The sequence below is a fragment of the Ustilago hordei genome (genome assembly GCF_900519145.1).
Source record: "Ustilago hordei strain Uho2 genome assembly, contig: UHO2_contig_07, whole genome shotgun sequence".
NCBI lineage: Eukaryota > Fungi > Basidiomycota > Ustilaginomycetes > Ustilaginales > Ustilaginaceae > Ustilago > Ustilago hordei.
In genome coordinates, this window is record NW_024545289.1 from 1,095,944 (window position 1) to 1,118,354 (window position 22,411).

The following is a 22,411-nucleotide window of genomic DNA, read 5'->3' on the forward strand; positions in this document are numbered from 1 at the left end:
TGTTGGTGATAAGATTGGTGGCGTCAACACGAGTGTCCAGTGTGTTGACTTGATGCTTGAAGTGATCCCCGGACCGCAGTGGACTACTGCCTTCAGTTCTATCTATATCCAGACTGCTGACCTGCTATGGGTCGCCTTCGGACATCAGGTAGTGGTGATACAACACATGCACTACAATGAGGAGCAACCTTGATAGATTGCTGCTATGCTGACTGAAACTAATATATACTTATGCTGAAGTGATAACTAGTTATGATGGTGTGTAGAGTGGATGAGGATCCACTCAACCTTTGATGATGAGAAAGCATGGTTATATACCTCTTCACAGCATCACCAGTGACGCTGCTCCTGCTCTCTCTCCAGAGAGTACCTTCTTCATCGAGTACTGTTCAGGGGGCCTCTCCTGCTTGCTTGGCACCCCTGTGCCTCTTGAGCTGTGTCAACTCCTTCGACACTGCTCCTCCTCCTTGCTATCCTGCTTGTTTGGCACCCTTGTGCCTCCTGAGTGGTGTCGACTCCTTCAACACTGCTCCTCCTCCTCAGGACCTGGTGTCGACTCCTTTGACACTGCTCCTCCTCCTCAGGACCTGCTTGCCAGTTCCCTATACACTGCTCCTTCTCCTTTGACTGGTGACAGTTCCTTTGACTCTTGTCTCTCGAGCCCCTGAGTGGTAACCATCTGCATGCTCCTTGAGCTTGGTCCTCTTCGTGGCTGTGCCTGGCCCTCCTTGCATATGGGCTCTGTGCTCCTTTGCATGTGAGTCCATAGAAGTCCATGGTCTCCATGGAGACTGCACTATGATCATGCTCTCTACTGGTATCGACTAGATCTCCGATACCTGTGCTCCTTCCATATGAACCAGTGACCCTCCTGCTTCTTGAGCATCCAGGCCCATGACAAACACCACCCACAGTCTGCTGAAGGTCAAGAAGTTGGGCACCGCTTTGACGAACTGGCGGTTGGAGGTGGAGGTGGTGGGAGCCTTGACAATGGAGAAACCTTCGATGAGGACTGGGGTGGGGTCCTCCAGGGCCGTGCTGCTGGGCCATGATGGGTTTGCAAGTTTTGGGAGCTCGTAAATGCTGATGCTGTCCTGGAGGACCTTGTCAACTAGGTTGGCAGGCAGCCAGGGATAGGCGATTGCAGGCTGGTACTCACTGATGAAGGCTGGTAGGGCAGGATGGGGGGTGGCTGGTGGTGGTGCCAGTGGAGCAGTGAATTGGGCAGAGGCAGTGTAGGTGGGGTTAGAAGGGCGAGGGGTGGTGACTGGTGGAGACAGTGGGAGAGGGCTGGCAATCAAATGGATGGCAGCAATAATCTTGTCCTGAAGGAACTGATGAAGCTCTCCAATACCAGCCGAAAAATCTGAATGGGTCACAAAGTTGTGATCAGAGGCTGCTGAGAGTGCAGGTGCAGCTGAGGATGAGGGGTCTGGGATGGGTGGCAGTGGTTGGGGAGTGATGAGGGGAGAGGCAGGGGTTGGGAGTGTTGGTTTGACAGGTGTCATAGCAGGAGCCTGGGGTGTGAGGTCCCGAATGGTGGCCGGGAAGGCAGTGGGTGGGCAGGGAGCTGGGTACAGGGAGGGTACCTGGGAAGGTGCTCGAGAAGGTGTACATGTCGACTGGGGCAACCTGGTGTGGCAGTCAAGACAGGAAGCAGTAACCTGGCCTGGGAAGCGCTGGTGGATGAAAGAAGAGAGCAGCTTGTCACATTTGCAGGAGCAGCAGGGTCATCCTGCATTGGCCATCATTGTGCCAGATGGCAACTCGTTCGACATGGTGCCAAGGTACTGTGGCGAGAGACCGAAAGAACAAGGAGAAAGAACAAACCAGGCAGCTAGTAGTGTGCCTGGCTTGGAGATGTGAAGATGATGGTAGTGAGGAGAGGAGTGGAGAGTGGAGAGGTGTGGTGAAGAGCACCTCCACTATGCTCCTTGCAGGTGATCAACAAAAATTTTCGCTTTGTTTGAGTCCAGTCCAGACGCGCACGCCTTCATGACTGATCACGTGATGCAATGGTATCCAAGAGAGGTGATGTCTTGTCGTTGGCATTCCACATTCCATATCTGTCTCGTCTGACTCATCTTCCAACGAAAGGTGTTCTAACTTAACTATCTTTCCTGCCTCGTTTCAGATGTCAGAAAACGCTATCCACCCTAAGCTGTACTGTAGGGTATTAGGTCATGCTGGTCTGGGAAGCATTCTGGGATACCGGTCGTGCATCGGCAACCAAGGTTCCAGAGTCGCTCGCCTGTTACAAGCTGATTGAGATCTCGATGCGGAAGAGCAGTCGCATCAGAACAAGCTTTCTTGCTACCCGAAGATTGCGAGGTTTAGCTCCCTGAATCATGACATGACCGAGAGCATCTTTGTATAGGAGATAGAAATGCTGATAAGCTGAAGGTCTGCTTTCCTGTTGGGGGGCGACAAGGAATGCGAAATGACGGAAAACAAGTCTCACTGTTCGGCATAGAAGGGTGATACTACAACCATAAGCATGGCACCAATGAATGATTCATGTCGTTGTGCGCGCGAGAAGACAGAAACATCTTTCTATCTGGCTCGGCTGTTTTGCCTGCATTCCTTACGACGACAAAGGCTATGGTGGGGGTTGAGGGTCCTTTGCGATGCTTGGCCGGGCCAAGTCAGCTGTCAGAGTGTGCCTTCGGTCTCTCGGCTTTTAAAGTCATGGTCGTTTGTCAAGAGCAACACTCCTGTCTAGACGTCACTACTCTTTTCTTTTCTCGCCGCTCTTGGCCGCTTTCCTGTCTGTCGTCGAAGCTTGCAAGGCGGTCAAGGACCCTCCCTGCTTACCATCTCTCTCTCTCTCTCTCTCCGCCGCCTGGCTTGAGCTCGAAGCAAGACTATTTTGTATTCTCGTTATGCGTTCCTCTCGTATCCAACACCCACATGGCCGCTTCCTCGCTTCTTCTTTTGCTTGCTTCTATTCTTCGAGTGCTGGGGCATCCCTTTGTCTGACCGAGTCGCCGACTGACCATGGCACTTGAATCCTGCGCTGTGAGATTGTGCCCACGCCATGCAGACCGTGGGAAAGGTCTGGTTGACGTCGTTTCCGTTCCTTCTTCCCCACCTGTGGACCGGTTCGTTGATGCTTGTCGTGTGTGGATGTGTGTGTGTGTGTGTCTGTGTGTGCCAGTGGACGTGCTGACTCCTGAGTCGCTTCGAACATCGTGACCAGGCGGCCCAACGTAACTTGACGCTCTATCGACATCAGCCTGTGTCGCTCCGCCTTGACTGGTTTGGCGAACGGAAGAATGAGTGTACTGCACCACCTCGTGTCTCATCCTTGCCTTCCACCTTCTCGCCTCTCTTCTGGAAGTGTTGCCAGCTTTGGCCCTATTCTGGACACGCATACAGTCAACAGCTAGACAGAGCCCATCACAGCTCACATTCCTTACAACTCGTCATCGCCGCAATTTCGCCCGTTCTCCAACTCGCCCCTACCATCGCACGACCTGCCTAGCAGGACCGAGGTCCAGGTCCAGGTCCAGGTCCAGGTCGAGATCATGCTACCCTTGGGCTCTGACATCATTCCCTTGAGACTCGCCTTTTTGGACCAAAAGCATTACTTGTCTCATACCCTGTTCCGGCTCACTGCCTGGCACCATGACTGCTTCGAGCTAGCAGTCGAGAGGCAAATGAGCATTCCCGAGCTTGCGTCATTCCCGAGCTTGCGTCATTCCCGAGCTTGCGTCATTCCCTCGCTCGACCCATCCTTCTTGTTTCTCTCTTGTCGGCAAGGAACTCGGTGTTTGGCGGAGCTGTGAGGGTGACCGCATCATCGCAGCCTTTTCTCCTTGTCCATTCTCACTTCTGCCCGGTCAGGATGCACAGCCAAATGCCGTCAGGGCAGACCACCGGTCTTCCTATGTTCCGGCGATGATGACGACCCCAAGGGCCCTTCGCTGCCTTTGGTCAATGGACTCGCCAAGGCTTACAGAGGGTCAGGAAAGCATGCTCCAGAAACCGTATAAACAATGAGTTGAGATCCCATCCCTTGCCATTTCTCTCCATCAAACCATCACTTGTTTTTCTTCCTCATCCATACTAACACAGGACCGAAGATCAAGCCCGCTCATACCAATAGGCACACTGTCCGTCCAAGCCCCAATACACCACAAACGCTTCACAACAATGAACTCTGTTAAGAAGGTTCTTTCGCGTCGATCCCATTCGGGTGACGACTCGTCTGATGAGGGCCATCATTCTTCGTCGACCGCCCCCACCTCCAACCCTGGCTCTCCGCAGACTCGCAACAAGGAGTACGGCTCGGTTGGTGCCGCTACTGCTGGTCACCACGACCACCGCACCACTGATGACAAGATCACGGACAAGATCGAGCACGGTCTTGGCCGATCTGCCAACGTTCACGCCAAGGACGGTAGCATCCCTCACAAGCACGGCCACGACGGCACTCTCGACAAGCACCTAGACGTGAGCAAGGGTAAGGTCGACCAGGATGTTGAGCACCTTGCCCCTGTCACGCACCGCACTCACCAGCGCCATGAGGTTGAGGAGGTTCTTCGTGAGAAGGAGCACGAGCGCCACGTTCACCACATCCAGCACCACACTCAGCCCGTTCTCGATTCGGAACACTCTGCTGAGCAGATTCACAGGCAGATTCATCCGGTGACCAAGGTGCATGAGACTCACGCCTCGACGGATAAGGACGCCACTCTGCTCACCTCGGTTGCTGGTAAGCACAGGGACGAGTATGCTGAGGCACCCGTCCATCGCCAGGTCGTCGACAAGGGTGAGCGTGTCAAGGAGCACATCCACCATCACATCCACAACGTCGTCCAGCCCATCATTGAGAAGGACACGCACGAGTACCACCGTGTTCAGACGACCATCCCCACCCACGTCGTCACTCACGAAGCACCCATCGTCCACGAGTCGACCCACCACCAGCCGGTCTCGAAGGACGAGTTCCTCGGTGGCGGTGGAAACCTCAGCAACTCGCTCGGCTCTGTTCACGACAGCAAGCTGCTCAACATGGGCAAGTGCGACCGTAAGGTTGACGGTATCGCCGAGAAGCTCGAACGTGAGCTTGGCATCAAGCAGACCGTTCCACCTGTTGTTTCCACCGAAAAGGCACCCACCGCCTCCACCACTGGTAGCCACAACAACGGCATCCCTGGTAACAAGACAAGCTCGACTCGCACTGCTGTTTAAATAGCTAGTCGAGTGTATATTCTCGAATCGGTTATGATGATACCACCCAATCGCATCGCATTCTTTGTTCTACTTAGGTCCGTATTCGCACACAGATATTCCCTGTCTTCTATCTTTCTTGTCGCACTGAAATCAAGTTGCTTGCTCGCTTTCATTTACGTGTGACTTGTCTGATTTCATTTGCTCTTGTGGGTGAGAGGCGGTGGGTATATGCGCGGATTGATGTTAGAGGAGGTATTATGGCTTCTCGGTAGTGTGCTCATCATTGTCATCATTGTGAGATGCTAGCAAATCTTGCAGGAAAGTGTCGAGCGGGAGAACTCCTTGCCTATCTCTGTTCATGCGAGGCCGAGGAGGCAAGTTCGAGTGAATGTCAGCTCTTGATCAATCTGCACCTGCTCAAACAGGAGCTGCATTGGTCAACTTACGTCAATGCCCCACGCAATACGAAAGTGAACTTCCCTCCACTCTTCAGTGGTGGCGGAGTGTGTTCGTAAGCCAACTGCAGCTTGCATCTTGAGCAGTTGAATGGATACTGTTTCTCTACGGTGCCATCTGGCCTCTTGATCAACTTGGCCTCTCCCTGTGATGCGCTGACCTTGAAGGCTCGCGCTTTTCGAACCTTTTGTGGAGCACCAGTGATCGAGTAGGGTGGTGAATCGAGGCAGCGAAGCACGCGAGAGTTGTCGAGCGGTCGAAGCGGCAGGGATGCGAGAGTTCGATCGCAGACGAGAGCGAACTCTCCGCAGAGACAGTAGTATACGTTGAGGTTGTTGAAGCGATCTGATCGGCCTGGTTGTGAGTGTGAGGGGCTTGGCTGTTGCGATGGACGTCGAAAGGGCAAAGTTAGCATCACAGCATAGGCAGTTGATCTGAAAGGATCCTACCTACCCTTGTGTTTGTGTTCGGCATCGTGTGCGAGTTGAGGTGATGAGATCGTCGTACTAGGGGCCAAGGTGTTTGCAAGTAAGTATGGTAAGGATTCAGTTGCACGAGCAAGTTCATTGATTCCTTACGAGTCTCGTGCGAGAAATGTTAAAGTGGAGGCCAGGGGAGAGGGGGAAGCACGTGATCTGAGTCCATACCAGCGCGTATCGAGAAGAGGGAAAAAAAAAAAACACATTTCGACGGGACTCTGACGCGTTGGCGCGTAGAAAGAGCAACACTCTGGGCAGTCGCTCAAGACTAGAACCCTGCTCGGCGTCATGCTCACTTTGTTCATCCCTCCATCCCTCCATCCACCTGCTTTCTACACGCACATCCACAGCTTCGACATGCCGCCACGCAGGGCAGCTTCTTCCAAGGCACGCGATTCCATGGCATCCAACGCCTCGTCAAGATCGTCGCTCTTGGCATCTCCATCAGTACAAGTAAAGTCATCGCGCGCTTCTCGCTCGTCGGCAAAAACGACCCCAGCATCATCCTCAAGGTCGCAAAGGCGCATTCAGGAATCGGAAGACGAGGAGGAAGAGGAAGAGGAAGAGGAAGAGAAAGAGGAAGAGGAAGAGGAAGCGGACAATGATGACGAAGAACAGGACGAGGATGAGGATGAGGATCGGCCTGATACACCGCTCAAGCCTGCGTCAAGGTCTAGAGCAGCCAAGCCCGCCGCATCCCGCACATCTGTAGCACGATCCAGAACGTCTGCCTCTTCTGCTAGAGTCACGCCGCCGCCTATCAAGACGTCGAGGTCGCGCGCAAAACAGGTGGTAGAGAGCGAAGAAGAAGAGGATGAAGATATGGTCGACGAATCGCTCAGTGTCGCTCGTGACGACGAGGAGGAGGAGGAGGACGACGACGTTTTCCAATCACCCACAGCGCGTCGTGCCAAGGCGATTCCAGCCGGAAAGGCAGCATCCAAAGCTTCATCCAAACCAAAGGCTGCCCCTGTCAAACTCGAGCCAATGGATGAGGACGACAAAGACTTCGAGTCGGATGCTTCTGAAACATCGTTCAAAGAAGCTCGTTCTGCTACACCGGAGCCTATCGACGAAGCTTCATCCCAAGCTGCTGCACCACAAACTCTTTCCTCCAACTTGCTCAAGCAGATTGCAACACCCGCCAAACCTGCTCCTCCTCCTGCAACTCCCAAACGTCTCGTTATTCACAAGATGGTTTTGAACGACTTTAAATCCTACGCCGGTCGTCAAGAGATCGGTCCCTTCCATAAAAACTTCTCCAGTGTCGTCGGCCCCAATGGAAGTGGTAAGAGTAACGTCATTGACTCACTCCTTTTCGTCTTTGGTTGGAGAGCCACCAAAATGCGTCAGGGAAAGCTCAGTGAGCTCATTCACAACTCGGCTGGCATGGAGAATCTCCCTCACTGCAGTGTCGAGGTCTGGTTCCGTGAGATTATCGATCTTCCCGCAGACGCATTCAAGGTGGTCCCCGGCAGCAAGCTCGTCGTTTCGCGTACTGCTCACCGTAACAACACCTCCCAATACTCAATCAACGATCGCAAGTCTACATTCACAGAGGTCACTACCCTTCTCAAGGCAAAGGGCATCGATCTCGACCACAAACGTTTCCTCATATTGCAAGGTGAAGTCGAGTCTATTGCTCAGATGCCTCCTCGTGCCAAGAACGAGCACGAAGAGGGTCTCCTTGAGTATCTCGAAGATATTATCGGCACCAGCTGTTTCAAGACCCCTATCGAAGAGCAGGCTAAGCTTGTCGACCAGGCCAACGAGCGCAGAGCTGAGAAGCTTGGTCGTCTCAAGATTGTGCAAAAGGAGAAAGATGCTCTGGAGGCAAAGAAACGTCAAGCAGAGGAATATCTCCGCTATCAGAACGAGCTCACTCAGCGACAGTCCATGTGGTGGCAGATCCAGGCTCTCGAATGCAGGGACAACATCAAGGTTGCCACAGATGCCATCGAGAAGCTCAATGCTATCTTTGCCCAAGAAGTCGAGAAGCTTTCCGGCTCCAAGGCTGAGATCGAGGAGCTCGAGGCCGAGTACAAGGCACTGGCAAAAGACTTTGACACTCTTGCTCGTAGCACCGAAAAGGTGGTCAAGGAGCTTGCCAAATATGAAAAGGAGGATGTCCAGCTTCAGGAGAAGCGCAAGCATCTCGAGACCAAGAACAAGAAGCTCACAAAGACACTCGCCGACGATCGTCATGCTGCTTCCGAGGCCAAATCCACTGCCTCCGACTCGGCTCACAGGATCGAAAAGGAGGAAGCCGAACTCCGCAAGCTTGAGTCCTCGCTCGAGCGTGAAGAGGCTGAGCTCGAAAGAATCCGAGACTCGCTCAAGGGCAAGACCGAGAAGTTCAGCCGCGCCATCGAGCTGAAGCAACGCGAGCTCCAGCCTTGGACCGCCAAGATCAGTGACAAGGTTGCCGCCAAGAACGTCGCTCAAGAGGAGCGCGCTCTGCTTGCCAGTCGAGGCGCTCAAGTCGAGACTAGCATCGCAGAGGCCAAGGAGGCACTCCGCAACCTTGAGCTCGACAACGAATCCAAGCACCAAGAGGTCGAGAGCCTCAATCAGGAGCGACGCGACCTCGAGAAGAAGATCGCTTCCTGTCAGAAGCAGCTTGACGAGATCAAGCAGCAGGAATCGCTACTTCGCAGCAAAGTCAGCTCCGCACGCTCCAGAGCTGATGAGGCGCGGGCGACGGTCAGTGCTAGCAGATCACGCGGCGACGTCCTTTCCGGTCTCACACGTCAAGCAGAACTCGGTATGATCAAGGGCTTCCACGGCCGACTCGGTAACCTCGGTGTGATTGATGACAAGTACGACGTCGCTATCAGCACCGCATGCCCGGGTCTCAACAACATCGTTGTCGACACTGTCGAGTGTGCTCAGGCATGTATCGATCATCTGCGAAAGAACAATCTTGGACGAGCTAACTTCCTTGCGCTCGACAGACTCGGCATCACTGCAGCTGCCCTTGCGCCTATCGACACTCCCGAGAATGTACCCCGACTTTTCGACCTGGTCAGGCCACGTGAAGCTCGTTTCGCTGCCGCCTTCTACCACCAGCTACGCGACACGCTCGTGGCCAAGGATCTTCCTCACGCCAACCGCATTGCCTATGGAGCCAAACGCTGGCGTGTCGTCACACTCGACGGTCAGCTGATCGACAAGAGTGGTACCATGTCTGGTGGTGGTAACAAAGTCTCCCGAGGTGCTATGAGCTCCAAGTTTGCTGCTGACGAGGTCTCTCCCGAGCAGCTGCAGCGAATGGAGCGAGATCGTGATGCGCTCGAGGAGTCTTTGCGCGGTCATGTTGCTTCGATCAAGACTGTCGAGTCATTGCTCGATGGTCACCGTGTGCGTGCTCCACAGATCGAGGTGGCACTTGACAAGATTCGCATGGACCTCGAGAGCGGTGAACAGCGCGTCACTGAAGCCAAGAGGCGCCTTGTCGAGCTCAAGGCCCAGAGCAAGCCGGATGCTGGCGATGCTTCCCGTATTGCTGAGCTTGACGCTCAGATCGCCTCGCTCGACAAGGAAATCGCCAAGCTCACGGAGAAGAGTCAAGCTATCGAGGGCGACATCGAAGGCTTCCAGGAGCGCATTCTTGAAGCCGGTGGTGTCGAGCTCCGAACGCAGAACAGCAAGGTCGACAGTATCAAGGAGAAGATCGAGCTTTCCTCTGAGCTCACCACCAAAGCTGAGGTGGCCAAGTCGAAGGCCGAGAAGGATATGCTCAAGCTGCAAAAATCGATCGAAAAGAACGAAGGCCTACTTGAAGAGCTTGACGCCGAAATCGAAGCACTCCGCGATGAAATCGCCAGCAAGAAGGGAGCCGCCGATAGCATCCGCTCCAAGGCCGAGGAAGCCCAGCATCTTATGGACACCAAGGCTGAGGAGCGCGACGAGATCAAGTCGCAGCTCGACGAGCGCTCTGAGTCGGTCAACTCGTTCCGTGCATTCGAGATGGAGTTCAAGCAAAAGATGGAGAAAAACGAACGCTTGAAGAACGAGAATGAGAAGAGCTTCAACGCTTTACAGGAGAGGCTCTCCGCCCTCAGCCTTCATTACATCGACCCTGAAGACTCTGATGATGAGCAGGATGCGGAGGCCGAAGATGGTGAAAAAAATAATGGCGAGGCAACTGCCAGCCGCTCTAAAACGGCGAAGAAGCGGGCAGCAGCCAAAGGCGGCAATCAAGATGCCATTGACGAGGGGGACCAAGAGGCCGAAGGCGAAGAGGAGCTGTCTCTCGAGCTGCAGCAGTACTCGGACGACGAGTTGCGCGCTATGGACAAGAAGTGGATTCAAGGAACGATGGCAGTCTTTGAAGAAAAGGTGGCGAATGGCTCGGCCAACATGTCGGTGCTCGCAGAGTACCGCAAGCGGGAAGCCGAATTCCTCTCACGTGCCAAAGACCTCGAGGCAACGACACAAGAACGCGATGCAGCCAAGCAGAGGTACGACGACTTGCGCAAGCAGCGTCTGGAGAACTTCATGGCGGGCTTCAGTGTCATCTCATCCAAACTCAAGGAGATGTACCAGACCATCACACTCGGAGGCAACGCCGAGCTCGAGCTGGTCGACTCGCTCGATCCTTTTGCCGAAGGAATCTTGTTCTCCGTCATGCCCCCTAAGAAGTCGTGGAAGAACATCTCGAACCTTTCCGGTGGTGAGAAGACGCTGTCGTCCCTAGCACTTGTGTTTGCGCTCCACGCCTACAAGCCAACGCCGATCTACGTGATGGACGAGATCGACGCCGCATTGGACTTCCGTAACGTCTCGATTGTCGCCAACTTGATTCGAGAGCGGACTAAGGGCGGTCAATTCATCATCATCTCGTTGCGAAACAACATGTTCGAGCTGTCGTCGCGTCTCATCGGTGTCTACAAGACGGCCAACTGCACAAAGTCGCTCACAATCGACAACGCTGAGTTGCTTGCTCCCGCTCCTGCTCCCACTCCTGCTCCCGCTCTTGCTCCCGCTCCCAAGTCGCGAGCGAGTGTGGCAACAACGCTGGCGCCCAGCTCTCCAGTAGCGACACCAATGCATCACTCGCAAGCACACTTGGTTGCAACTACTCCTCGGCCGGGCGGTCGCAAGCTGATAGCACCAAAGACACCGTCTGCTGCATCAGCCAAGCCAGGTTCACAACTGAGCCTGCATGCTCTGATGACACCTGCTGTTGGCAAAACACCTGGCTCGGTGCTGCAGCGTTCGAGAATGCACAATTCGTTTGCGTCCACTAACTTGGCCAAAGGTGTCGTCAAGGGACCGGCGCTGGGCCTCAACAACAAGAGGAGCGTTTCTCAGACGTTGACGAATGCTGCTCCCGCAACGAGACAATAAGCAGAAACACAACCATAGTCACAGTCGCACGGGTTTGAATTGTACGATGAAGAAGAGGCAATCTTGTTCAAGTTAAGATAGTGTATCAATACAGAATCAGTCATGTTTCTTTGCTCTGCAGACCTGTTGCTGTTGTCAGTGAATGAATGCGACTTGTTCTGTGAGCACAAAGATGGCTCAGATCTTGGGTCGCTTGATGCTTCCACCGAGAGCGTTGAGCCTTCTCTCAACTTGTTCTTCCTCAGCCTTCCACAAGTTAGCCCATGCCTCTCCTCCTTGTCTGCTGCTACCAAATCTAGGCGGAAGTTGAGGGCGAATGATCCTACCCTCCCTATACATCTCAGCTGGAATGATAGCATCTTGCCATCTCCTCACCTCGGGCTCCTTGCCCTCCTCCTCGCCGCTGGATGATAAAGAGGCAAGGATGCGATTATACCTAGCCGTAAGAGGCTCTACTTTTCTCGTCGTGGCCCACACCACACTATCTGCTGCTGTCGCAGGTGATTTACTGAGAAGCCAAAGAACAGGCCACACTAGAAGGAGCAAGCACCAGCGGAGAAGGATTTTGATGTAGAAGATGAGCATGGAGATCGGGTTGGCGGTGCGAGCAGGGATCGGACGGGATGCTAGTTCGCTTTCTAGGATGCTTGCTGTCTTTGATGGCTTTCCCTTTTCTGGTAATGGCTGTGAGGCTGTTGGAGAGCTCAAGGATGGAGGTGAAAGGCGAGAGGGATGAGGCAGGAAGGTGTCGATGATGTCGGCGGTTCTTTCGAATCCGGGACAGACGTTGATGATGTTAATGTTGGAGTGCTGTTTCATTTTTTGCGCTGCCTTTTCTTGCACTGTCTCGCCACCCTTACTGTTGCCGGTGGTAGCAGCAGCAGTCTTGACATGCTGTACATCAATGCCTGGCAGCTTCGTCCAGGGCCTCGGATCCGCTTCAGCTAACAGATCCAATCTTCGTTGAAGTTCCAATGTCAAAGTATACCACCGTAAGGAAGCGGCACCGATGAGAGCTGAGTAACTTGATTCTGCCATCTTGTCCAGTTTCTGCGCTGTATTCGATGCCTTCTTTGATGGAGAGGAGGGTGGTAGAAGATCAAAATGCGACAACCCGGCAGCGTAGAAAGGAGACATCACAGAGACGATCCTAATCTCTCTCTCCCTCGGCAGGACCAAGAGGCTGCTTAGCAGAGAGTTGATGAGATGGAAACGTGAGAGCACGTGGAGTTGGTAGACCGCATCTCTCCTCCTCCGCTTCTGTGCGGAGTTGGTTGGGAGCTGTACTCGATCTAGTTGGTCGCGGGTAGGTGGGAGCAAGAGAAGACCATCGAGTCGTCTCACACCCTCGGGCTGTTTCTTATCGCCTGAGTTCCATAGTGCTGCAAAGGCAGAGATACTTTCGAGGCTCCCAATATCGCATTGTTCAGCATAGACCAGTTCGTTTTGAGTCGAGTCTCGGATAAGATGGATGAGCTGGATCACGTCAGGCGAAGAAATGTCGGGAGTGAGAGCGATGATCTGTGCTCCTCGATGAGCCAATGCTGAGATAGTGACAACACCTAGTGGAGTGAATGCGCCGGATGCCACTAAGATAACGCGTCCATGGAGATCTATGAAGAGATCCTGTGGAAGCGGCGGGATAGGACTGAAGGAAGAAGAGGGCAAAGCAGCACGAGGTGGGTCGAGAACTTTTGCACCTTTAGACCAACTTTTGAGCAAGGAGATAGCGACCAAGGAGGCTGCGAGAGAGGCCCAGTATTCCGTAGGGACGGCGAAGGATACTGCGCTAGCGAACAAGTGGACTGGCATCCTGGCCAAAGCCTCGAGGAGAAGAGGAGCGTTTGAGCGTACAGATTGAGATGGTGCGGGAGAGAGGATGGCGAGCAAGCAAGTTCAACCGTCTTGTCCAACCCTCGACGAATCCTAGGGCCCTCTCTTGTCCCGACATCCGAGCTTGCGGAGGTGGTGAGGACTGACCTTGCTTCTCTCAACCTCAACCTTTCTCCCTCATTCAGCTCGTCATCGCTCGTCTATCTCTCTCCTCAACAGCAAGCCTGTTGTTCACTACAGCAATCTTACGACATAAGATGGGCTTACCTTCAGGTACAGTAGAGCCGCCGTCTCCGCGCTAAGGCAGCAACACAACACACGACTGTACATGATCAAATCTCCTACAAGATGCATTCAACGTCGGCCTCAAGCTCCTCGGCGGACTACATTCGACCATCAGGCTACTTCTACGATGATGCTGACGACCCGTTCGCAGGCGCCTTCTGGCCGCAATTCGAAGATCCTCACGACCTTGCTGCTAAGCATATACCCACCGACTCTTCGCCAGCAGCGGCGATGAGGGCATACCGAGAGTACCGTGACCGCGTTCGCAAGCCTGTGCTCGCAACATACACAATTCTGGGCTTCTTGAGCTCGGGTACTTATGGAAGGGTGTACAAGGCCAGGCTTAGGAGTGCGCCCCAGGTGAGCTCGAGTAGCGTGCCTCCTGCGATAGGGTACGGCGGTGGAGTGGGTGGCGGAGGAGGAGTGGGTAGAGACGCAGGAGGTAGAGACGCAGGACCTGGTTCAGGCGTCGCAACCGGAGGAGGAGGCGCAACAGCAAAGAAGCATGCAGGGCTATTGCAGCAGCATCAGCTGTTGGATTTGCCGAGTGCAGCTTCTTGCCTTGATGCTACGTCAAAGTCGTTGGCTGAGGGTGCAGGAGACAAGGCTACATCGAGCGGGTTGGGCGATTCTTCTCCGAGCCTGGCTACTTCAAGTGGAGCAGCAGTCCCAGCAGCGCTAGGAGGAACAGATCACAGTGCACAGCTCGCCAATGCTATTCCCGATGGCCAGGTCTATGCCATCAAGAAGTTCAAACCGGACACCAAGGAAACCGATGCAACCATCTACACAGGTATCTCACAGAGCGCCATGCGTGAGATCTCACTCAATCGCGAACTCTGCCACGTAAACATTGTCACTCTTCACCAAGTTATGCTGGAAGACAAAGCGATCTACATGGTTTTCGAGTATGCAGAGCATGACTTGCTACAGATCATTCACTACCACTCCACAGCCTTACGTGCTCCAATTCCATCGGCCGTACTGAAAAGCCTGCTTTGGCAACTCATCAATGGCGTCGCCTATCTTCACGCCAACTGGATCCTGCATCGAGATCTGAAACCAGCAAATATTCTCGTCACCTCGCAAGGTGTGGTCAAGATCGGTGACTTGGGTCTAGCTCGTCTCTACTCTTCCCCGCTCCAGAGTCTGTACAATGGCGACAAGGTGGTAGTGACGATCTGGTATCGAGCACCAGAATTGCTGCTGGGAGCAAGACACTACACCACAGCCATCGATATGTGGTCTGTCGGATGTATCTGGGGAGAACTCCTGGCTCTACGACCAATGTTCAAAGGAGAAGAAGCAAAGGTGGATCCCAAAACAAAAGCAGCTCCTTTTCAAACGGATCAACTGAAACGTATCGTTGAAGTGCTAGGTACTCCCAACAAAGACAGGTGGCCGGCGATCGAGTCTATGCCTGACTACAAGGGTTGGTGGCCTCATTTGCGACTGGACAATTATCCCAAGACGCTTTCAAGGTGGTATACGACACGCAACAAAGGTGACGATGGCTATGATCTCTTTGATTCATTGCTACAGTATGATCCAGAGCAAAGGTTGACTGCCAATCAAGCACTCGAGCATGGCTGGTTTACTTGGCAAGATCCTAAGCCGACGGCCAACGCTTTTGTCAGTCTTGCCAAACCCATAGGCACCTATCCTAACCGACGTGTGATTCAAGACGATTTGGATCCAAAGATGATATCCAACTACCTTCCACCCATCGATTCGCATCATCTTGCACCTTCGCATCAGTTCAACCTGAACAGCAGCCATCCTCATCGACTAGCTCAGCTTTTGCATCAGCAAGAACAGCTGCGCCATCAACAGATGCAAAGCCAGCAACCACTGCAGCAGCAACCGCCTCCCACCACTGCAGTGGCGGCTGCAAGGGCCGCTGCTCCCGTAGCGCCTCCTGTGGGCGGTCCTGCTGCTCCGCCGCCCATCACGATTGGCAGTGCTAACACTGGCGGCGCTGGAGCTGGTGCAGCTGGGGGAGCAGGCGGAGCAGGCGGAGCAGGCGGAGCAGGCGGAGCAGGCGGAGGAGCTTTTGCGTTCTCATCCGCTGCACCTAGCACAGCACCCAGTCATACTTTGCAGAACCCAGTGATCAGGATCGCGGGAACGTCAGGAGCAACATACTCCAATCCGGCTAGTGTGACGAGTGTCCAGAGTGTTGCATCGACCGAAGCGGGGAGTGCGACGGATACGCCTACGACAGTTGGCACAGGGACAGGGGTAGCAGCGAGAAACGCCAACAATCTTGTGGCTACTGCGACCCGCAATCAACAACGTAAACGGCAGCGCATCTGATCTCATTCTAGTACATGAAAAGATGCCATTCTTTGCAAATGGAGAACTGATGTTTCATTGAATTCCAAAACACGGGAGCCGAGAAAGGCAGATACAGAGATAGAGAGCACAACAAGATCAAAGAGTGAATCTGAGGAAAAGGATGGTGAGTAGCAAGAAAAGAACAAGGCGTGGATAGTGTAGAGGAGGGCTATAAAGAAGAATGTAAAGAGGGAGGAAGAAGGCATAATGTTGCAATACATGTGAGAGTGGGATAAAAAATAAAAAAGAAAAAGAAAAAGAAAAAGAAAAAGAAAAAGAAAAAGAAAAAGAAAAAGAAAAAGAAAAAGAAAAAGATGCGATGATTGAGAACACTATGAACAAAGAGGGGAGCAACTGACGGCTACCTCCTTCCAACCGATGAAGAAGTAGGATGGTGCACTTGCCTACCCGTCGACTGGGATTGAGCAAGGTCAGGAGGTTTCACCTTGAACTCGCTCATAATGCAAATGTGATCACTTGGAAAGTGGGCGTTTGGGAAACCGACGACCTTGGAAAGGTACTGCTTGTCGATCTCGCCCAACACTCCGGTCACATTGAGCGTGTTCTTGGTATAGAAGATGTAGTCGATGCCACCTTCGTAACCTGGAGTGTAGTTGGTGAAGCTGAGTTCGCCGACGGGTGCGTAGGACGACTCGAGCTTGTAACTGTGCTGCAGACCCTGCGCTGTGTAGTTGCCGTAGACGTGATCCATAAAGTCCTCATGATCTCCCGGTACAGCACCGTTGGCCAAAAAGTGATAGACACCCGTCTCGGGGACGCTGTTAAAGTCACCACAGACGATGGTGGGGATCTGGTTGCCGTGCGTGTACTTGGGTGCGGGTGGGTATCCATCTCCGACGGTGAGCTTGGGAGGAAGTTTTGCGAAACGGTTGCCTGCTTTCTCGACTTGGTCCATGAGCATAGCAACTTGTACAAGCTTGACGTCACGGAATTGAGGATCCCAGTGGGTGTGAACGTTGGCGACAACGACTCGGGAGCCAGAGAGCTTGCTTTCGAGCAAAGCAATGACGGCAATGTTGTCCTTGGTCATGACACGGTTGTACATATCCTCCGACTTTTTCAAGTCGGGCCGCTGGAGTGCAATCTGGTTGAACTCGACCAATTGCTTCTCGATGAGCTGGTACTTGTCGGTCTTGTAGAAGATGGCACATCCGTCGACACGTCGCTTCTCTTCGTCGCGCATGGTACGTGCTCGCGACTTGGGATAGAAGACACCTTGGTAGTCGTGTTGAGAGAGATGGTGGAGGAAGTAGTCCTCGAACTGCTCCATGTCGATCTCCTGCAGACAGCAGATGTCGGCACTGTAGGACATGACCTCTTGCAAGATGAACTCTTTGCGGTAGTCCCATGTCAAAGCCCAGGAGGGGGTGTAGCCGTACATCTGTGCTGTTGCGTACTTGTCGCAGAGGATGTTGTAGCTGAGCACGTTGAACGTTTCCTGGGGTGCTTCTGGGCCGTCCTTGTCTGCGTCGAGGTCGGGTAGGTCAGGGTCGATCATGATCCATTCTCGCTCTGGTGGTGGCAATGGCACAGGGCAGGAATCGCGGAGGTATGCAATGACTGCACTAGTGCCTTCTCGCTGGAAGAGCGTGCGGAGGTTCTCTTGCAACGGGTTGCCCTCGATACCAAGCATCTCGAGCTGGTGGAGTGTGCCGAGCTCAGGTGGCAGCGTAGCAAGGTTGTTATCAAAGAGGAAGAGCTCTCGCAGACTTGTGAGCATGCCGAGCTCGGGTGGTACCGAGTTGAGCTTGTTGCCAGATGCATCGAGGACAGTAAGGTGACGCAGCTTGACAATGTCGGGCGAGATGCTTGTGAGCGAGTTGTGATTGATAAAGAGCGAGGTTAGGAAGGAATAGCGGTAGACCTCGTTGGCGATGTTCTTCAAGGCTAGGCCACCCATGTCGATAGTGGACCAGGTCTGCTTTTCCTTGATCGCACCGTTGCTGGATGCCGAGCCAGCGTTGGAGGTGGCTGATGCTGGATCGGCACCACTACCCTTGTCCTGGTCACCTCCTCCGCCATTGGCGGTGCTGGAATCCTTCTTGCCGACAAAGAGACCATTGGCAGCGACCTGTGGAGGCATGATAGCTTTGTTAGGATCTTGAATAGCGATGGCAGAGTTGGTGGCGGAACGGGCGGCTAGTGCAGCCGCACGCGCATGATGGTGCGGAGAGGCGGACTGACGTGAGATCTCTGCTTTGAGAATCTGCTGCTGCCAGTGAGGCGAGCCTGAAGCTGCTACCGCTGGATCGGACCTTGCGGAAGAGTTGGACATGTGTGCCGAATGCATGGCTGCCGGGGAGGAGATGTGGGAGAGAGCGGATGGGCCGTGAGCGGGATGGTGATGATGGTGGTGGGCAGCGAGATTTGCATAGGCTGGCGAAGAGGGGCCTCCAGCGGAGATGGAGGCAGCGCTCGAGTGAGCAAGGGATGCAGGCAAGGAGGAAAGGGAGGAGCTCTGCTGATGCGAGTGAGGATGATGCTGATGGGCACGTTGGGGCCATGCAGCGGAAGGGATAGGAAACCTGCCTAGAGGAGTGAAAGAGGGGTTGTAGTTGTTATGGTTCTGGGCTGAGCCCTGGCCACCAGCACCTGGGAGAGGACCACCGCCATGGCTAGCGGATTGATGGTGGTGGTGGTTGAGGTAGAGGTATGCTGGAGGCGAGGGGGCCGGAGAAGGGGACGGGGAGGGATACATGTATCGTTGTTGTTGCGACGCCGGTTGAGCTTTTAGAAAAGAGGTGCTAAGGTCGTTGGCGGCGATAAGGAGTCTTTGTTCTGCGTTGATGTAAGGATCACTAAAGCCTATCTCGGAAAGTATTTATGAACGAGAGGGGAGGTGATGGCGAGGAGATAGAGGCGGAGGATGGTGAGGAGAAAGGGATTGTTGATAGGATGGATGAACGTTTTGAATATGCCAATAGAATAGCAGGCAACGGCAGAAGAAAAGGGGACTGATTGGAAGAGCGGGAGGATTGCATGTTCCCCTGGAAGCAGTCACGAAAGAATAGCTTGTGCGGATGAAGAGGAGGATTGAGAAGTACTGTTCAGCTTGAAGTGATAGGGTGAGGTATGCAAGCTGGCTCGAGAGGAAGTTTCCTGAGGTGTAGAGGGTGGAATGAGCAATGCTGGTAGTTGATTGTGCAGAAGGTCGAAGTGGTGTTAGAAGCGAAAGTGTTGGGCAAGATGTTTCGGACGCGCGTGGGATGGGGGGTTGGGTGATGGGATGAGAGGCAACGCGGCGTGGGGATGCGAATGAAAGCCGGTGCGGATGAGCGAAAGAAGGTATAGAATAAGCCGTTGTTGATGGTGAATGGGCAAAGGATGGTGTTTGACAAGATGGGCTAGCGCTGCAGTGGAGGAAAGATGAGAGCTGCAAAGCGTCGATGGTAGTGGTTAGCAGTCAAAGAAGACGAGAGTGAGCCGAGCGCACTTAGGTCAGATGGAGATGCAAACCACGCTTGGTGATCGATTCGGCTCCGAATCCTCCCTTGATCTCATCGGGCCTGCAAGATCTGAGATCTCGATAGCAATCAACCTGGCCGAATTGTTAGGTCGCTTGCAATCTCACAGACAACCACACATCACAGACTATTACATAAGCCTTCCATCGGATTCTACAGGGCGCAATCTCCATCTCGAAGCTTGCCATTCTCAACAAGCACAGCTTATGTGCCGAGCTTGTTGTGTTGTGGGATTGCTGTCATTCTATAGCAAGGGATGGAGGCAATCGTGCTGAGCAGGTCTCTATTCCGATTGCAAATGATACCAACTCTCGAAAGCGCTGGAAAAGAACAGCATGGAAGATGCAAGATGCAACATACAACATACAACATACAACATACAACACACAACACACAACATACAACATACAACATTCAATTCTTCCCTCCCAAATGGCTTTTTCTTCTTCCAATTTCTGCGAGGAATTTGGTTCAATAGCAGAAAACGTCGGTGGCACTCAGCCTTGCGCAAAGCCATTTATTGCCACACTCCTTGTCGCGTTTTCCCTCTTCCCTTCTCCTTCCTCACTGCACATTCCCTTTTCCACCTCCCTTACCCCCTCCCCAGTTCGTTGCATAGCCTATTCACCATGTCCGGCAACACTGAGACCTTTGGCTTTGTAAGTATCTTGCTCGCTCATCATGCTAGCCCACTCAAGCCATGGTGTGCATTCTTTTACTCACTCCCTCTCACCCCTTCTCCCTACCGCAAATAGGCCGCCGACATCAGCCAGCTTTTGGATTTGATCATCAACACTTTCTACTCCAACAAGGAGATCTTCCTTCGTGAGCTCATCTCAAACTCTTCCGATGCTCTCGACAAGGTTCGTTACAATGCTCTCACCGACCCCTCGGTTCTCGAGACCGAGAAGGAGCTCTACATCCGAATCACCCCGGACAAGGAGAACAAGTGTCTCACCATCCGTGACACTGGTATCGGTATGACCAAGGCCGACCTTGTCAACAACATTGGTACCATTGCCAAGTCCGGTACCAAGGCCTTCATGGAGGCTCTCTCTTCCGGCGCCGACATTTCCATGATCGGTCAGTTCGGTGTCGGTTTCTACTCGGCCTACCTTGTTGCCGAAAAGGTTCAGATCATCACCAAGAACAACGACGACGAGCAGTACATCTGGGAGTCGGCCGCTGGTGGTACCTTTACCATCACCCAGGACACGGTCAACCCTTCCATCGGCCGTGGTACCGAGATGCGCCTCTTCCTCAAGGAGGACCAGATGGAGTACCTCGAGGAGAAGCGTATCCGCGAGATTGTCAAGAAGCACTCCGAGTTCATCTCTTACCCCATCCAGCTCCTTGTCACCAAGGAGGTCGAGCGCGAGGTCGAGGAGGAGACCGACGAGACTGCCGATGATGACGAGAAAAAGGCTAAGATCGAGGAGGTGGATGACGAGGATGCCAAGAAGGACAAGAAGGACAAGCCCAAGAAGAAGGTTAAGGAGCTCCAGACCGAGCAGGAGGAGCTCAACAAGACCAAGCCCCTCTGGACTCGTGACCCCAAGCAGATCACGGCCGACGAGTACTCGGCCTTTTACAAGTCGCTCTCCAACGACTGGGAGGACCACCTGGCGGTCAAGCACTTTTCCGTCGAGGGTCAGCTCGAGTTCAAGGCTCTCCTCTTTGTCCCCAAACGTGCTCCCTTTGACCTCTTTGAGACCAAGAAGAAGCGCAACAACATCAAGCTCTACGTTCGTCGTGTCTTTATCATGGACGACTGCGAAGACATTATCCCCGAGTATCTCAACTTTGTCAAGGGTATCGTCGACTCTGAGGACTTGCCTCTCAACATCTCGCGTGAGACTCTTCAGCAGAACAAGATTCTCAAGGTCATTCGCAAGAACGTCGTCAAGAAGACTCTCGAGATGATTAGCGAGATTGCTGAGGACAAGGACAACTTTGCCAAGTTCTACGAGGCCTTTGGCAAGAACCTCAAGCTCGGTATTCACGAGGACGCCACCAACCGTGCCAAGCTTGCCGAGTTCCTCCGCTTCCACTCGACCAAGTCGGTTGAGGAGATGACCTCGCTCAAGGACTACATCACTCGCATGCCCCAGGATGGCAAGAACAACCAGATCTTCTACCTCACCGGCGAGTCGCTCAGCTCCATCCGTGACTCTCCCTTCTTGGAGCGCTTGAAGAAGAAGGGTCTCGAGGTTCTGCTCATGGTCGACCCCATCGACGAGTACGCTGTTACCCAGCTCAAGGAGTTTGAGGGCAAGAAGCTTGTCTGCGTTTCCAAGGAGGGTCTCGAGCTCGAGGAGTCGGACGAGGAGAAGAAGCAGCGTGAGGAGGACACCAAGAACTGCCAAGACCTCTGCAAGAACGTCAAGGAGATCCTTGGCGACAAGGTTGAGAAGGTTGTTGTCTCGAACCGTATCGTCGGCTCGCCTTGCGTTCTCGTCACCAACACCTTCGGCTGGTCGGCCAACATGGAGCGTATCATGAAGGCTCAGGCTCTTCGTGACTCGAGCATGTCGCAGTACATGGCTGCCAAGAAAACGCTTGAGCTCAACCCCTCCAACCCGATTGTCAAGGAGCTTGCCGCCAAATCGAGCCAGGACAAGGAGGACACCACGGTCCGTGATCTTACTGTGCTCCTCTACGAGACTGCTCTCCTCACCTCGGGCTTCACCCTGGAGCAGCCGCACGACTTTGCCAACCGTCTCTACAAGCTCATCTCGCTCGGTCTCTCGATCGACGAGACTGGCATCGACGCCGATGCTTCCGACGACAAGGCCGAGGCCGCTGTCGAGGAGGTTGCTGGCCAGTCGGCCATGGAGTCGATTGACTAAGCGCTCCTTTTGTCTTGATCTCGCACTCAAGCATTCCCCCTGTCGCTTTTGATTCCTTTTGTGATTCATTCGAACCAGAGTAACTTTTGTACCATACCATCCACTCAAAATCTCTTTGCCCTGTTCTCTACTAGCATCGCAAATTCCATCACAGATT

At 53.6% G+C, this 22,411-nt stretch overlaps 7 protein-coding genes across 7 annotated transcripts; 4 read left to right on the top strand and 3 right to left on the bottom strand.

Annotated features, from left to right (window-relative positions):
• Window positions 1-4,155: 4,155 nt before the first annotated feature.
• Window positions 4,156-5,196, top strand: UHO2_04121 (uncharacterized protein; the record flags this gene model as incomplete). Its single annotated transcript, XM_041560078.1, has 1 exon — window positions 4,156-5,196. One exon carries the CDS (start codon window positions 4,156-4,158, stop codon window positions 5,194-5,196), a length of 1,041 nt encoding a protein of 346 aa, XP_041416012.1.
• Window positions 5,197-5,433: 237 nt separating this feature from the next.
• Window positions 5,434-6,108, bottom strand: UHO2_04122 (uncharacterized protein; the record flags this gene model as incomplete). Its single annotated transcript, XM_041560079.1, has 3 exons — window positions 5,434-5,530; window positions 5,625-5,988; window positions 6,084-6,108. 3 exons carry the CDS (start codon window positions 6,106-6,108, stop codon window positions 5,434-5,436), a joined length of 486 nt encoding a protein of 161 aa, XP_041416013.1.
• Window positions 6,109-6,470: 362 nt separating this feature from the next.
• On the top strand, window positions 6,471-11,465 carry UHO2_04123 (related to SMC4 - Stable Maintenance of Chromosomes; the record flags this gene model as incomplete). The annotated part of the gene is made up of 1 exon (XM_041560080.1): window positions 6,471-11,465. One exon carries the CDS (start codon window positions 6,471-6,473, stop codon window positions 11,463-11,465), a length of 4,995 nt encoding a protein of 1,664 aa, XP_041416014.1.
• A 177-nt stretch (window positions 11,466-11,642) lies between these two features.
• UHO2_04124 (uncharacterized protein) lies at window positions 11,643-13,277 on the bottom strand (the record flags this gene model as incomplete). The annotated part of the gene is made up of 1 exon (XM_041560081.1): window positions 11,643-13,277. One exon carries the CDS (start codon window positions 13,275-13,277, stop codon window positions 11,643-11,645), a length of 1,635 nt encoding a protein of 544 aa, XP_041416015.1.
• A 369-nt stretch (window positions 13,278-13,646) lies between these two features.
• UHO2_04125 (uncharacterized protein) lies at window positions 13,647-15,899 on the top strand (the record flags this gene model as incomplete). The annotated part of the gene is made up of 1 exon (XM_041560082.1): window positions 13,647-15,899. The coding sequence occupies one exon, from the start codon at window positions 13,647-13,649 to the stop codon at window positions 15,897-15,899; it is 2,253 nt and encodes a 750-aa protein (XP_041416016.1).
• A 382-nt stretch (window positions 15,900-16,281) lies between these two features.
• UHO2_04126 (uncharacterized protein) lies at window positions 16,282-18,639 on the bottom strand (the record flags this gene model as incomplete). Its single annotated transcript, XM_041560083.1, has 1 exon — window positions 16,282-18,639. One exon carries the CDS (start codon window positions 18,637-18,639, stop codon window positions 16,282-16,284), a length of 2,358 nt encoding a protein of 785 aa, XP_041416017.1.
• Window positions 18,640-20,034: 1,395 nt separating this feature from the next.
• On the top strand, window positions 20,035-22,254 carry UHO2_04127 (putative heat shock protein 80; the record flags this gene model as incomplete). The annotated part of the gene is made up of 2 exons (XM_041560084.1): window positions 20,035-20,064; window positions 20,161-22,254. 2 exons carry the CDS (start codon window positions 20,035-20,037, stop codon window positions 22,252-22,254), a joined length of 2,124 nt encoding a protein of 707 aa, XP_041416018.1.
• Window positions 22,255-22,411: the final 157 nt, after the last annotated feature.